The sequence below is a fragment of the Rhea pennata genome, chromosome 13 (assembly GCF_028389875.1).
Source record: "Rhea pennata isolate bPtePen1 chromosome 13, bPtePen1.pri, whole genome shotgun sequence".
In the NCBI taxonomy this organism is placed as follows: domain Eukaryota; kingdom Metazoa; phylum Chordata; class Aves; order Rheiformes; family Rheidae; genus Rhea; species Rhea pennata.
In genome coordinates, this window is record NC_084675.1 from 9770735 (window position 1) to 9788264 (window position 17530).

General features: G+C 33.1%; 1 protein-coding gene across 3 annotated transcripts in view; it reads left to right on the forward strand.

Moving 5' to 3' along the window:
• ITFG1 (integrin alpha FG-GAP repeat containing 1) overlaps positions 1-17530 on the forward strand; it is a 98998-nt gene that overhangs the window by 4915 nt on the left and 76553 nt on the right. For all 3 annotated transcript variants that reach the window (XM_062586769.1, XM_062586770.1, XM_062586771.1), the window contains 3 exons: positions 342-399; positions 1289-1363; positions 7478-7572. In XM_062586769.1, coding sequence (XP_062442753.1) covers positions 342-399; positions 1289-1363; positions 7478-7572 — 228 coding nt within the window. The remainder of the gene's footprint in view (positions 1-341; positions 400-1288; positions 1364-7477; positions 7573-17530) is intronic.

Consider the following 17530-nt stretch of genomic DNA (forward strand, 5'->3'; position numbering starts at 1 on the left):
AATTATTCTAAGAAGTTCAGACTTGTATTATGTCTAAGTGACTGCAGTCTTACATAGAAATATTTTTCATTAAGATCTATTTGGAATCATTTGTTGTAATCCTAGGTAGTGGAGAGAAGAAGTTTCAGAGTTTGAACTGTGACTCACATTTACTATCTAAAATTAAAAGCTTAAATTTACATGGGACTTCAGGAAGTCATCTAATTGTTTGTGTTCAATGGTTGCTGATTTTTGATCTTCAAATTAATAGTTGTAAATTAATAGAAGATTTATATTTATCTAAATATTCAAATGTTGTAAGATATTTGTAGTTTAATTGAGTGAATGTTTTCTATTTTCAGATTTTAACCATAAAGATGTGTTAAATAAGACATTTTATGATGAGCCTCTAATAATGGAGTAAGTATATTCTATCTCTTTAGAAAAAACATTTGTAACAGTGACTAATACCATCTTAGATGAATATATTTTAACACTAAAATCTTAAATAGTCCTTGTCTTATTATCTTTTAAGAAGGGGATGATTTGTAGGTAGAGATAACATTATTTGGTCTAACAAAAGATGAGACAGTATTTGAGTCATCTTTGCAAATATGGTATATTATACCATTCTGGCAACAGTAACAGAATGAGCTTTTAAATTTTTTAATTTCAATGCTCAGTGTTCTAGTCAGAAGAAGAATTGTTTAATTTTTTTATTTTGATTTGGTGCAAAACAAAAATTATTCCCTGTAAGAAGTTTGTATTGTGATTTCAGTTTGTACTTATACCTTACATGCAATTCAGCTTTGTTAGTTACACTATTAAGCCTTCCTCAGGTTCCACTGATAATTTTCAAACCTTACTCACCAAACTCCTGTTGCTTTGGGTGTGTGTAAACAAGACTATTTAAGATTCTTGGAATTGGAGAAAGCCTGGAAAACAGCTTGTCTGTGGTGGAAGGGTAGAGGAGGCAAGAAACCTGACTAAAAGAAGTTTTTTGATGAATTTTGCATTCTTAAATCTGAAAGAATCTTGAAGCAAAATGACCACAAGTATTTTTCCTTTTAAGTAACATAACTGATGAGTACAGCAGAGAAATCAAATGCATAGTATAATTTAAGATATTCAAAGAAGCATACTGCTAACCACCCAGACAAGAGCCAAAGCTCAGAATAGAATGCACAGCTGAAAATTCTTCATTGCTTGGAGGGAAAAATGCTAACCAAATATATAGGGTGACTTAAGAATATTTATTTTTGACTCCTATAATAGATAAGGTTATATTGAAATTGTTTTGTATTTTCAGCTTCAATGGTGACTTGATTCCTGATGTCTTTGGTGTTACAAGAGATTCCAAAAAGCCACAGATATGGATAGGCAGGTAAGCTAAGGGACTATATGTTAGCATGAATTTCAATAACTTACTGATTCTTTTTGCATCTGGTTCTGTTGTTATTAAAAAGGTGTAAGACTGTCGTGTTTAATTGGAACTGTGCAAGCACACGAAGTTTTTCCTCTTTTTCTATGTGTACCTTTAAACGTTATGCGACACTGCAGCATTCTTTTACAGGGAAGTAAAAATTCCACAATAGCCAAGAAAACAAAAAACTTATTTGATATGAGAAATCTGTTTCCTGCAGCAGTTATCATCTCCTTTGTTAGTACACCATGGTACTTATTATTACAATCTTTATTGGGAGTTCTGTTATACTAAGTGCTGGAGAAAAATGTAAACTCAAGTTTTTAAGTAATGTCTAGAATTTCAGCTACACTTAGGCTAACAAGAAGTGTAAGTGATGACTGGAAGAGAGAAGTTCTGGAGCAGATCTTCCAATATAAGGAATGGAAAAAAAGAAATATTCTGTTTAAACAGTGTTTGGGGTAAACTTGCAAATAATTTCAACTTGCATTTATCCAGGAAATGAGTTGTAACAGGAAGGTTAGATAACATAGAAAAGCAAAAGCATGGAATGTAGAAAATGTAAGGGTATTAACATATATATTAAGGAGAATATTTGGTATGCTAATGTGTAAAGAGTCTTCTGTAAAAATCAGGGGCAACTTTAAATTTGAATGCAAGTGCTTTTCTCTGCCTCATATATTTTATAGATTAAGAAGTGAATCTTTGGCAGATAAAAGTTGACTAGAGTTTTACTTTACCTCATTGCGTGCAGTAACAGTGAATTAGATTTTATGATTAAAATTCTTACTAGCTTTTGGTTTCTAGTATGGGACTACCCAGCAAATGCTGGGATTTAAAAATTAACCTTTTTTTTAAATGGGATATTGATTATAATGGTTAGTAAGAACTATACAAAGGATTATTTTTGATTAACTGCTTTGAGTATGGCTGCTGAAATCAAAGCGCAACAAAATAATGGATCTCTATCCACTCAGAGGGACTAATCACTAAAATCAAACCAAAAATGCCGTGAAATATCTCAAAGACTGGACAAGGGGCGAAGAATTTCAAATCTATCTTCTGAAAATAGACACCTATTTGTCAAAAACACAAATAGATACTTAAAACATGAAGTAATGCTAAAGAAGGACGGTTCGCCTGCTATTCAGTTTTACTGATACTGTTTTGAGGACTTGTAATCTGACAAAAAGAAAATTTTAGCTTTTGCCAGATATTTTGACTGTGTTTTCAAAGATATATTTTGGTATGATTCTGAATTAGTGAACATTCTTCTCTTGAATAGGATGACGTTTACACAACTAAAAATATGTCTCTATATATCTTTTCCTGTCTTGTCAAAGCGAACTTGGAATACACTAACTTCCCAATTGTTGTAAGAAATAACCTTATTGATAATGCTGAGGTTTGGGGCATCATTGAAAAAGGAAGGAAGTCTCAAAAGAAGGATACTTGAATTGGAAATTATTCCCTAATTTAAAGGTTTTGTTTCTCAATTAGCCAAGAATGTGCTCAGAATTAAAAAGAAATTTCTGCTCTCTTTTTAAGGTGCAAAATAAAGGATGAAAAAGAAACTACATTATTAACATGATCCAATAATAGATTCTCGAAGTAGCAGATATGAGCAGAAACAAAACATTAAGCTTGATAGAGAAATAAATATTGAAAAGGAAGAATAAGAGTAGGGTAACCATCTGTACATTTTCAGTATTCTGGGGTTGCAAGAGGGAAAAGATACAGATGAGCGCAGAGGAAATTAGTTATCAATGTGTCAAAGGATTCACCTTTTGTTTTTCACATATCTTAAAAATACAGATTTCTTGTGCATCATAAGAGTGTGTCAGGAAATTCTCCTTTGTACTTTATTACCTAATTTCTCTTGAAGGCCAAATAATTAATCTCAACAAGCAGTGTGTTTTAAAATTGTTTTCCATAAAATGAAAGTGGTAAGGCATTAGACTAGGCAGTTTACTTTTATCGTTATAGTTTCAACTGGCTTAATATGGTCATTGCCTCTTTTTTGCTTTATTGAAGCATTTAAAAATGTCTGTTTGCCTGGATTTATAAATGTTATTTTAGGGTCTTGCAACTGCTTTTTTTTTTGCTCTGCCTTTTGATTTCGGAAGAAATTCTGCTAGGAGCATGTTATACGAAAATTCTAACAGATTGAAGAAATAGAAAAGACATCACCTTAGGGAAAAATAGTGGTCTTTGCTAATGGAGAACATGTAACAAGGAAAATACAGAAACGTCAATATTAAAAACTGTGTGCATGACCAATGAAAGTAACTTTTATAACTTAATACTGGAACTTGTATTACATATTAAGTTTAGTTTTCTAAAGAGATTTAGTTCAACTCATATCACAGTTACGAGATAGATATTACAGCATAATTATGAAAGATTGGTTGATTTCGGTCAACAATGTTTTTTGCATTTGTAACTAAATTATTAAAAAAATTTTTAACATAGTTCCTCCCCAGAGCTGAAGGAAATAATCTTTTATGTTAGGTATTTTTAGCTAGCTATTGAACAATCAAGCTATATTTTCTCTGTGGTTTTTGTCCCTATGATGTAGATTAAAAAAGGAGAATTCTAGTAAGAGTCCACAGAAGGAAGTATCCAAAAGATTCAGGAATCAGAGCACAATTGCAAGTTGGGTAATAATTGTAAAAAAATGAATATCCTATGTTCTTATTTTTCTGATAGTATGAAATCTGTTCTTTTGACTTCTTGAACCATTCCCTTTTGGCTGATCATGAAATAAATTAATTGGGAAAATTAGGAACTGAGGACATGTTGTTCTACAGGATAATACCTTTAAATTAGCTGTTTCCTGTTTACTGATTTTTCTGTGTGAAATGATTCTAGAGAAGTTTGAGTCTTCTAACTTAGTATTTTGGATCTTTTAAATGGAAATTGAAAGCAATGTATTGAATGTTACTTATCTTTAATGTGGAACCTTGTAATGCCATGTGTTTCAGCAGAAACCCAGATGTTGATGTGACAGCTGCTTAGGGTTCATGTAATCAATACTTATATTTATTTTAAAAGAGAGAATGTGTGCATTTCCACATAGCTGTTTTTTAACAGTTCTGTCAAAAGAGGTCTACTAGTACTGGAGAAGTCAATCCGATGATTACTGTGTTTCTATGACAACAGTGCATTGTTGGCTTTCTACCTTGCATCTCCGTGGCCCTTAAGAAATGTTATTTGAGGCGGAGGATTTTTTGGGGTCTTTTTCTATCATTCAATATCAGTCTGATACAGTGAGTTTAAAAAAAACTATGCCTTTTTTTCCCAAATGGATATTTTCTTTTATAATAGTTCTTTCGCAATAAAGGTCTATTCTTTTCCTCAGAGGTCATTTGGAAGTGAAGTAGGGAAAATGTTATAAATATTTTAATATCATTTAAATATGTAATTGGAAACTATACCTTTCTTGGCAATATATTTTTTGTCATTCTGTATTTAAATTTTATCATCATGACTTTTATATAAATCTAGTGGCTTATGGAACAGGGCCTGCAGATTCCTCATGGGTGTTCCTGAAAGCATGGTAACCTTGCAGTGATCATATAGTGAAGACATTTATCTTTTTTTTTTTTTTTTTTTTTTAAGATAAAGACAAAAGTTTTGGAAGGCATTGCTTCATTTTTGCTGAAGAAATCTTTTTAGCAGTATTTTAAAAACACAAACAAATACATAATTATTCCCTCAAAGTAGACAATTAGGAAACTACAAATTTCTCGAACAGTTGCATCCTTCATTAACTAGCTATCTGTTAGACGATTTGATATGCTTACTCCGAAGAGATTATTACAACATAATATCCTTATCTTGGAAAGCTCTCCTTTCTGGCTGAAGTAAGAGAATGGAAGCACAACCTTTTCTTTTTCTTTTCTTTTTTTTTTTTTTTTTTTTTTTTTTAGGACATATTTATTTCTTTGAATTCAAAAATTCAAAAGCTGCTGCTGATAAATACAGCTCTTCCTCTTTTGAGCTGCGTCATTAATTAGAAATGATACTGTTTACTTACCTCGGGAAACTTTGTCGCTTGTTCTGGCTCACTGTTGTTCTCCTCGGATGGGGTAATGTATTGGTGGCTTTTATGTAGATCTGAACTAGATTATATTATTATCTTTCTGTAGAACTGTAACTAGGATGGCTTCAACTTCTTTCATGTAACTGGTAAGATACAGCATTTTGTAAGGTTAACAGTTGTCCCTTTTTTCATGTAGGTGTCTTGAAAAATGAGATTTTTTCATAAGCAGAGTTCAAAAGGGGGTAGCAAGGACAAATGTTACAGGCCTGTGAGTGAACATTATGATGGAAGGGAGCATAGGGAATACTCTCCCCAGCTGTCAAAGTAAATCATTGAGCTAAAATATACTATTGGTCTGAGATAAGAATATCCAGATTTTTTTTATATGTATCTTGTAAATAAATATAATAATAAACATTTGTTGGTTGGTTTGTTCATTTGCTGTACTGAAGTATTCTGAACTTGGAAACGGACTTGCTTGTATCAGTTGCTTTAACATCTATTCCTTTAACTGAGAGCAGTGATAGGGACTGTTAGAAAAGCAGTCCAACCAGCATGCTTCAGCATCTTACTGAGCTTTCTCAAAACTGTTAAGAGTAAGAAGAGCTGTCTATCACAAGGCTCAGCATGCCATGTCTCCGACAACTGAGAGGAAAAGCACACTTTATATTCTGTTTTTAAGCATTTTTCATCATTAATTATACCATCATTCTGAATGTCCATGTATTAGTAAGTAAATATAGCAATTTTCCAAAGACTTTGCTGAAGCATAGTTGTTTTTAAACCAAATAATGTTTGGAAACTACTACATTAGAAAAGGAGCTATAGTATAATTACTAGGTGTCTTTAAAGTACATATTCAGCTGACGAATATAGGAAGTATGTATTTATGTTTACTTATGACTAAACCTATGATTACAAGCAACTAAATGTCAGGCTAATTAATGTGTTACTATTGTGGTAATTATGACCAGTAATTAGAGTTGCATGAAATTTTGAACTGTTGCTCTATGATAATAAGACATTTTTGGTTTATGGAAAAAAATACTTTTTTTTGTATGTCCCATACATATTTCTGCATAACAACATTTCACTACATTTTTAAATTAAATTGTCCAAATTTGATAATGACTTATTAAGACTCTCCATATAGATCGTAAATATTATTTAATTTTTTAATATAAAAACTGAATTTGAAGAACATAAGAGGTTGTGACCTAAGTGAAGTTACTGAAAGGCATATAATGTATCTTTGTCAGCAAAAGGTTTCCATTTTCTCTCATTATGATCATCTCTGAAATATTATAGTAAATACTACATTTGTAACACTACTTTGCAATAGTAATAATTTCTTTGATAATATTACAGTTAAAATTGATAAAATTTTAAACAGTTTTTAAATTTTCAGGAAAATATGGTGAAGGCTTGCTGATTTTTATGGATTTTTAGGCAGAACTTCTAGCTGGATGTAGGAGCATTTGTAAAACTTGTATCACCTGTCTGGTGAATCACACAGTCTATAGTCTCCTACAGTGAGCAGGAGGGGTTATGTGTTTGTGACTTAAAGTCTATCAGCTGCTTTACATAGCATATGATTATGTCAATTTTTATTCATCTTTATTAATCTTAAAGTAGACTTCAAAATGTAGTAGAAAAAAATCTGCTTTGGTAAAGGAGTGGGGACAATATTTGAACATTTACAGTTGAAGTCCAGGCACTAAATTTTGCTTCCTTATGGGTGGTAGTTCTTTTCTGGGTACAAAAAAGTTCCTTCAGACAGTTAATAGAAACCTGCTGAAATCTCTTTCATAGAGATCATCCTTTGCAAAAACCTCTCAAACAGTCTAGTGACTCAGAATATTGTGAACTACGCACTAATTTTAACTTTGTTTTAGGAGAGCATGATTTATATTCAGTTTTATGTTAAGTTCCCTGCCCCCCCCCTTTTTCTTTTTAATGAACCTATATTATCATGGTTAACAGTCCTTATCCATTGATGGGATGCATTGCTTTTTCTTTCTGTCTTGTAGGAACTTTTCATGGCATCCTGCATTGGACACTCAAAGTAAAATGTATATACCACACTCTCATGCATTTATAGATCTGAATAATGACTTTACTGCTGGTAAGTCAAAAATATATTATGCTTAACTGCTATGATGATACTAGTCATGGTTTTTTAGTCTACTGTATCTTCAGTCTACTAACTTCCTAATAATATGTCATAAATATATAAAATAATGCATTATTTATAATTTCTTTCTAATATTTTAGCCAATTTTAGTATGATTTTTTTAAAAAAAAATGGTTCTACAACATTGTGTTCATTAATTAAATGACTTTACTACTTTGAACTTTAATCAATATCTACATTTCGGATTGTTCTCAGTTTTTCGAAAATGATTGCCACATTGAATAAGCTAATAAAGTCTTCTACTTCTTGATGGTAATTTCATCGAAACTAATGCTTGTTCTGATTCATTTTATGTTCACCATCAAAGCTGCATTTCCCAATTTTTAGTGATGCTGTACTGTAGTATTCAGACTCTGCAGCTGAAGCAGATCAGATAATGCATTTTCTTTTGTCTCAATTCTGAAAATTGGTTCATTCAAAAGAGTTTTTAAAACAGTGGACTTCACTCATGATTTTTTTGATTAAAAACTTCAATATGACTTTATTTGTTCCATTTTGTTGTAGTTTATTTTACCACTGGTTGAGAAAATTACGTGTGATACTTCTGTTCTTATATTCCCATTGCTAAATGAGCAATCCTGTAACTAAATTGTAAGTCAGTGTTTTACAGATACAAATATGGGAAACAACTTTTCTTATGGTAGATAAACAGCTTTTTTTGATGTACCATGCAATGCAATTTAGCCTTGGTTACCATAATGAATATATTTATCACATATACACAGTTTATACCTCAAGGCATATTTAATATTATGCTAAACTTCATTTCACATAGTAAATGAATTCTGTAGTGCTATGTCTTCTGCTAGATGCATTATATATGTTAATTCATATATGGTAATTTTGGAAAGTTTTTCTTTTTTTTCCTATTTAATAGCATGGAATTGAGAGAGGGAAGAGCCTGTAAGTTTATTAATTCATTTGCTGTAAAATGTTAGGTATTAAATCAATTGTTCTAGTGCATAATCAAACCTTAATTTTCAGTTCTGGCAAATTGTTGCATGAAGCTGTCAAATGGAAATTCAAACTGGAAAATTAAATACATGATTGCTTACCATAATCAGTGTCATGTAATAACCAATTCTAAAACACTTAGCTGTATAATCCTTTGGAATTTTGTTTTAGTGGAATGAGCAGAGTAGATGTGCCTTTAAGGTAACTTTTTAAGATGAATATATTGAAATTTAAACTCACAGATAAAGGTAGATACTCTAAGCTGTGTATGTAGTTAATCAGAAATTGATCAAAAATAGGAACAAATTTGGGGAGTGTGCATAAATCTCTATGAGAGATAGTTAATCTACTCAATGTCCAAAGAGTTCCAGTTAGCATTCATATTATATGGAAATTCCTCTGTTGGTGTAGATCCACATAATCTAAAAGCTTCCATCACTCCCTATACAAAGATCATGATTTTTAGTTGCTTGTAACGGCAAAAATGTAATTCATCAGGCTAAAATCTATTGTTTATGTTAGACTGACATCCTGAGGAAAATTTCAAGGAAAATAATCCATCCTGCAAAGGAAACTGGAAAAATATTACCATAGAATTGCTTTCTTTAAAATAACTTACTACTTTCAAGACGAGAATTGGAAGTTGAGTTTTACTGTTGTTATGAAATCTGGGCCAACTGCGAGCAAGGGATATATTGCTGAAAAATAATACCTTACATGTACATATCAGAGAGACCTGATATTTCATGACTGATATATGTTAGTACAAGACTGCCCACTGCCAAAACCAAAAGCCACCAATCATCTGGCCCTGTCTGCATGCTTACGCCAGTTCCCTCACGTCAGCTATAGCAATTGCTCAACTAGTGCATAGTTGAGGCGGAATGTGTTTGGGAAGAGAACTCATTTTCACTTGACTTAGATCCAATTCACCATGCAGCTGCTGTGGTAGGCATGGAGGAAAGGTAGGCTTCTCTTTCAGTAGCAGCATGCTTTAACCAAGCATGAAATTAGACTTTGAGTTTCATTGTTCTTCTTCCAACAAATGTCTGTTTAATTTTCTCAGTCTCATGTAATTTGTGTTGGTCTGTACAGTTTGGCAAGTGTCTCATAGAAGTAGTCCGCTAACATTAAGAATTAAAAAAGGTAATTTTCTATATAATAATGGTAATATTGTGATTTTGTCAAACAGTACTGAAATAAGGTGCTGATATTGTTTTTGTAAGCACACCATGAGCCTTATGTCTCACTCTGTGCAGTCTGGATAGATGCTGAAAAAGACAGCTAGATGTTTTCCTGTTTGTGTATCTATATTCCTGCTCGGCGTTACTGGTGTTGCAAGGCAGCATTGCCCCAACTAATGGAGGAGTGTGGTCCACATTATGTTATTTCTTTGCGCAGGTTTATAATTTACTGGATAGCTTAGGTAGAGCTAGTTAAGATGAGAGAATCTTTGTGACTTGGTTTTAACCTGTGTTACAGTTCTTGAAGGGGAGCAGAACTTCATTAAGGACAGGTCCTGGTCTGCATCAAAATCTTATCAGTTAGGAAGGAGGCATTGATGAGGAAGCAGGAGAACACTCTGCGTACTGAAATCCTGTTGTCCAAAAGACTTAATATCATGATACTTGGTCTTATTATGGTATTTTTCTTGATACTGTGAAAAATTCTGTATTTACTCATGGACAATGCCACAATTCATGGATATAGTTTTACCTAAACTGGATACGTTTGGATTTTTTACAATTTAAAAAAAACCTTTCCAGAATACCGTCATCTTTTACTTTATTTTTAAGATCGTTTTCTAGTAGTCTGCAGTGTTTTGAGGCTTTCTTTCTATTCTGTAACAGATGCAGCCAATTCAGTGATTTTTAGCTAGACTATTTTTGGCAACTGTATCATTATAAACAGCTTAGGAGATTTGAAGTAAGCTTGACATAAAAAAGAAAAAAAAATCCTCTCTGGGCTCACAGTCTTTTTACTAGGCTATAGCTAACCCATTTTCAACCTGCCAAGAAATTAAGCCCTCAAAACAGTGCTTTTAATTGTCATGCTCTCCTGCTCTGGGTGAAATGAAGTTGAATTGTTATGATTTCATTATATGAGAACATGTTCATAAAGATGTTTTTAATCCTAACAATGCTTCATGAAAGGCTAACTGTGTAAGAACTTTATAAATCCAAAAATCCACTAACCAGAACAAAGATGATACTAATCTTTCTCGGAGAGATTTAAACTAGGTTGTTTCAGTTAGTAATGCTGCTGCTGTTTCTAAATAAAATGTCACTATGTCGAAGTCTCAGCTGCTCATAATTTTTAATTCAATAAGCAATTTTGAGTTAGAGAGGAAATCTACATAATTCATACAAAAATTTGCAAGAGTATGCAGTTGTTATTGAAGGGTGTATATGTGCTTTGTGGATGAGGATAAAGTAAATACAAAATTTTCAAGCTTTAATGTATATACATTAAGTGTGTATTGTCCTACGCACAGATTTTCCACAACCTCTCTGGGCAACCTGTTCCAATATTTGACCACCCTCAGAGTGATAAAGCTTTTTCTTAAGTTTAGGTAGAAATTATTGTATATCAGTTTGCCCATTGCCTGTTATCCTGTCACTGGGCACCACTGAGAAGAGTTTAACTCTATCCTTTTTGTTCCTTCCCATCAGGTATTTATACACATTGTTTAACCTTGAGAAGGGCTTGGAGGAAGGCTCATCAACCTCAGCACTCTTAGCCTCTCCTTGTATGACAGATGCTCCAATCATTTTGCTCTTTCACATAAACATTCTTGAATTTAACCCATTTACATCTAGATGAATGTAATGCTACTTGAAAAGCAGTCAATATTGATCAAAATGTATCAATGGGTGAAGAATTTTCTACTTTTTTTGGTGCCTTGTTCCATTTGGTATTATACCAGCCTTACCTTAATTGCCATCATACAGCGTGTCTTGCTCCAAAGCATCTCTAGAAACTAGGAAAATGTTGTAGTTAGTTTTTTTTTCAGCTGTTCATTAAAGATTTTTCTTGTTTCTTCTACTTTTCATGAAAAGTAGAATATTACTTTGGATTTTAAAAGTGAAAGTAACTGTATATTTAAATATGAACATTAATGGCTTCTCAACACTAAAAGGTATAACATCTAAAAACGAGATTTTGTTGTTATTCCTCTGGATCAATTTGATGTGCCAAATCCTACTGACTTCAGCAATCATTTCAAGCAAGAAATGATATGTATGTGTAATTGCTGCTTTTTATATATCTATATGTATGATATAGTGGCTATATTTAAAAATGTTACATATAGTCACATGCTTCCTTCACACCTGAATAGTACAGTGTCATTCTTATTTGCTGAGGATCTAAACTTGATACCTGGTCATCTGAGATTAGAATTCTGCCCTACACTAATGTCACTGAGTAGACTGAAAGATGAAGTTATGCCTCATCTTTCGTGGATGTGAGGTGTGTTTAGTAATATGTAATAGCTGTTAATCACACTTATCATTAGTTTCTAGGTTAAGGAAACAACCTTGAAGCTAGTATCTGAATGCCCCTAACTTTAGGTGTATGCTACAGAGCATGAGAGTCTAGGTGAGCATGTCCAAAGCGTGTTCCTCAAGTGAGAAGCCAGTCTCAAGAAGTCATATGCTTAATCCAAAAGGTTTACATCACATAACTTAAAAGTAGTATTTCAGCAAGACTTAACAATTTTGGCTGATAGTGAAGGAGGTTAAAAGTAACTTAGTTGTGTCAATCCACTCAAATCAAAGTAAATAGCAGCTTAATCTTTGTCAGAAATGCACATCAAGTGTGTTAGTCAAGAGCTAGCAATGATGCTGTTTTATTAAGTAAACACTATTCTAAACATAGTTGTTACACTAAAGATTTTGCAGTTGAAGTACTGAGAAGAAGGGTAGATGAAGAATATTACAGCTGGAAACTGAGGCAGAGAAAGGTAAAAATTTGGTAAAGACCACACAGAAAGGATGTAGGTATGTTGATACAGATCATCTGTTACAAGCTAGGCAATAGACTGCAGTATTTTATCTATGCCATTGTTGATATTTACTGCCACAGTCAGCATTTGCAGAGAAATACTTTGGACCAAAATGAAGTTTAATTTATCTTGTTTTACAGTGCTTCCTCTAAAGTTGAAGTTTTTAGAATAGCAATTATCTCACTACATTTTTTTTTCTAGTTCTATAATTTGAATGTTTCTAATTAAAATATCTTAAAGTATAAAATGTTCTGTTAGGGCTAAAGCTGGCTTGCTATGCTGCAGTTCAAATCCCCAATTACTCTAACAAAAGAATTACTAATAAGCAATAAATTTGGGTACACTTCAAGTTTTTGGTCTACCAAAAGAAAATCAGTTCATGGCCCTGCAAATATTTAAATACATTCATATGCGTAAGACAAACTGCCTTGGACCTTGAATCATACTGTAACTCCTTTCTTAGTGGCAGATGTATCCTTGAATGCTATGACAAATATTAAATGTATTAAGGTATTCCATGCCTTATTTGTTTATGTAATTCCAAAATTTGTACTGGTTTTGTAACCTGTTTGGCATTTAAAACACTGGCACACTGTGTGTGTCGTGGCAAATATTTGCAGAGCTGTTCGCACACAGTGAAAGAAAATTCATAAATTTGATTTGGGGAAAACTGAAGTGGAAAAATCATTAGTCAGTAACAGCTTGCTATAAACTAATTGCTAATCTCTTTACTGTTTTCTGATGGTTGATTCTCTTATGTTGTTTTGCTTTGGGAATCTAGAAATTTAATGTGCCAGAACATTTACAGTGTGTTTTCTTTTTGAGTCCTACATATTAGTTTACACCCAGGAATGTAGATGGTTTTCTTCTTGATAGCCAGTCATTCGGTTCCCAGGTGATTTTGAGTTGTAATCAGTTAAAATTTTGATTCTGAAGGCACTGTTATGCTTAATGTCAGACTTATTGAATAGATTACGTTTTTGGTGTTGGCTCTTGATGGAAACTAGTAACCTCTCTCTACATATATATTAACATGAGAGCTTATTTTATATAATAGATTGCGTTAAAATAACTATATTTGTTATGTTCGCAAAAAAATTATTTGGCTTTTTATAACTTAATTATCTTGGATGGCACTTTAAAAATGTATATATACTTTCTTCATTCTAGAGTCAAGACAAATACTCAGTAATGCCATGTTACTATTTCATTCCTTAAATGGTATAGCTTGTAATTTTTTTACCTGTTTTAAGCTGAGATAAGAGAACTTACCTGAAAGTTTACAATAAACCAATGCATTCTACAGATTTCTTGGGACATATTTTGGAGAAGTTCAATCTGCATCTGTTTTTGGGGGGAGGAGAAGGGTGTTCGTTTTGGTTGGTTGGGTTTTTTTTTGTTTTGGGTTTTTTTGCTATTTACAAATCTGTTACCTCCCACTACAAATGTTGTTTAAAGTGATTTTTTTAAAAAAAATCTGTATTTGTCCACTTGGTTTGAACACTGTGCAGGAACATGAGAAGTCTCTGCTCTTTCACAAGATGAAACCAGTATTGCTTGGTTAAATTAACTGCCTCTCCTCCTCAGGTTGCTGAGATTGCTCTGCTTTTACCACTACCACTTTTCTTACTCATGACTTTCCTCTTGGTGATAGATAAAGAATGAATAGAGCTCTCTAGAGAAAAGAAACACCTATTTTATCTTGAGTTTTGCCTAACCTTTCTAAAAGATCACATCGCCTCTGCTATCTGCTTACCAAATGTAATTTAAAGTTGACAAAATGAAGTGTCTCAAAGGCTTTTTCTTTTGAAACTTCTAATGATACACTAGAGATTGATTACAGCACTTCTACTGAACAAAGAAGCCAATGGCTTTTTCAGCTTCTGAATTAGGTTCAGATAGAGGTCTGAAGACTACTACCAAGAGTAAATTTCCTTTTAAAAGATGAATGATATTATCTCATACTAAGTAATTCTAAAAGTAAACAAATCTCGCTAAGCTCTGTGAACTGGACATTTGGTGTGAGAATTAACTCAAACCCTGTTATTTTTTAAATTATTCTCTTTGATGAGTCTGTATAAGAAACGGCAGTTGCTAATAAGCTTGTTTCTTAGTACTTTTAATAACTTTGAACTTCAGCACTGGGAACAGTAAATATGTTACTGTATAGCTGAATTTATTCATCTATGATTAAGGCTTTGAGAAATAATATAAAGCATTTCTTTTTAGTGTTTCTGTTTGGATTTTTCTTTAAACAGCCAACAATTTAACTCCTTTCACTTCTAGCTAAAAAACAAATGCATTTGAAAGTAAAGTTCACTTAAATTAATTGGCCAGACTATGATAGGTAACTGTTTGCCGCATCTTCCCCATTCATTGATACAAAATCAGCTGTCAGCAAGTGACTATTGTAGTGGTCAAATGTACGAAAATGCATTTCTACTTGCGTCGTGCAATGCAAGTGGGGGGAAAAAAAGGGAAGCTCTAAGTTTTATGTCAGTTCTATTGAAATAGGAAGAGGGTTGTCATATAGGAAAGATAGTTAAAATGTTTTCTAAGGATGATTTATTGAACACCACTAGCGTAGCTAAATAAACAAAAATTTTTCCTTAAAGATTTCAGAAAAGAAGATGGTAATCTCTTAATTCGGTAATTCCAGTACACATAGTAGTTCTGTTCTAACATGTCCTCCGTTTTATCATTTCTACTACTGTTTCAGCGACATGCTTATTAGATGTGCAGTGGTAGACTAGCACGGCTCAAGCCTTTTCTGAGTGTTGCTCTTAACCTGGCTTGTCTTATTCCTATGCTTGTATTCCGACATAACCGACATTAGTGCAACTGAGGCCTGACAAATGTTTTCCAAAAAGAGAATGTGCATGCTGGACTATTTGCATATATATAACTGTTTCTGAGTAACTTCAGAGTAAATTCTAATTGGAATGATTGAAATTGGCTAATAGAACAGCTGTAAAAAAAAAATACTATTTCATGGCAAGGACTTCTGTGCATGAGGAAAAGGTTTTAACATTAGGGATCATGTGTATTTAAAAAACAGTTTTGACTCTTACCTCACTGCCATAATTTTTATTATCAAAAACATTTTTCAAGGTTGCAAGTTTTCCTACTGTTTAGATATACCTAAGGGATTTACCTTTTATAAGCATCATTTCTGAGAACTGCAGGTGTTGTGGTGAACACATCAACTTTGATATCACATGCAGAGTGGGGGAAAAAATATCAATGTATCCTAAAGTTTTTTAAAAAGCAAAAAAAGTCTTCAGAAGATGTCAGAGGGGTTGTAATTCCTCTGTTGCAATTATAGAATATAATAATAGAATTCAGTGCTGACTACAGCTGTTACCAAGTAACTTTATATTTCTGGTTTTTCAAAGGACTGATGTGGTATTTAAGAAACTGAAAGTCAGTGCCTGCTGTCTTTTAACACTATCTTCTGCATATCAACTTAATCAATTTCTACTTTATAATTTTATAGGAATATATCGTTACAGCCAAGCCACTGGTGGAATTTACTTTCAACCATTCTGCAACACAGAGCCATAGATCTGGTTTGCAAAGCAACTGAAAAAAAGTAGACTCCCCCCTCCCTACTTTGGAAAACAAGCGGCCTACAGGATGGTCTCTGTTTTCCAAGATAATGCAGGAAATATCTAGACACAAAATTATCTTTTCTGAGTTAAAAGGGTGAAGAAGATGTCTTCATTTTTGCCTTGCAGAAAAAGTGGCTATCACAGCAGAGGTATGTCTCTTACCTCAGTCTTATCCTTCTCAGACTCAGGTCCTGACTTCCAAATGCTATCTCCTTCTGAAGCAACTCTGTCTCATCATGGTTTTGTCAGTATTCTGGCAAAGAGAAGTACTTTCTTGCTTCAGTTTAGATGATAAATTCAGGGAAGCAAAGCTTTATTTATGTAGTTGTGGTAAACATTCATGCATCCATTTAATTTTGTTAATCAAGCTCACCTCTCTGGAGTTAGAATGACTTAGGAATAAGACTGGGTACCAGATAGCACCTCTTCATCCTGAAAGGCCAAACCCATGCATACGGGAGAAAGAAATCCTGGAAAAATACTGTGATGATTCACTGATAAAGAGAAAAAGCCTTACCTAGAAACAGGCAGATTTGTTACACAAGCTACTGAAGGAATCCAGTAAGACTTCAAGAGGATCCAACCAGTCAGTGAAATAGATTTTATAAATGCTAATATAGCCAGGCATTTTGGGGTCATAACTGGTTTCTTCAGACAGACAGTAAATTAGCTTAAAGGCAATATAACTTCTGTATCAATGCACACCTCTGCAAGTGCACATGTGCAGCTTCCATTTTTATCTCTTTAGGGCTGAGAAGTCCCTTCCCTAGCTTGACATGCCTAATGATGCAGGTTATTTGCATACTTACTTTTTAGGAACATTATTCTTAAACCTGTGCAGCATGTCAAAAAGGTAGCTGAACGAAAATACAGTAATATCAGAGCAGATTGCTGTTCCATACTAAATTCTCAGTCTGATTTTTTTGTTATTGTTGTTTTGTTTTGTTTACCAAACGTATTTTTGGTCATTACAACAGAAAGAATATGTACAGTAGATGATAATAAGCTTTAGGGATGACACTAAAGCTGGCAGATTTTCCAGAGTGGTGAAAGAACCAACATAATTGCTAAATCATTTTGGATTTTGTTGAATTTCTGACTTTTTTGCTAAACGAAATGTTTACATTTGAGAATTGGGGGGGTGGGGAGGAATGGATCAACCATAAATGAAACCAGCTTGCTTTAGCATCTTTGAGACAAGTGATCTGTCTTACTGACTTTCCCATTCTTACCTGTGAAGGATGCACCTCTGTGATTTTTTGATAGTTGAGTATGAAATTGGAAATTGAAAATGAATTTAGTTTGAGAAGCCTAATTT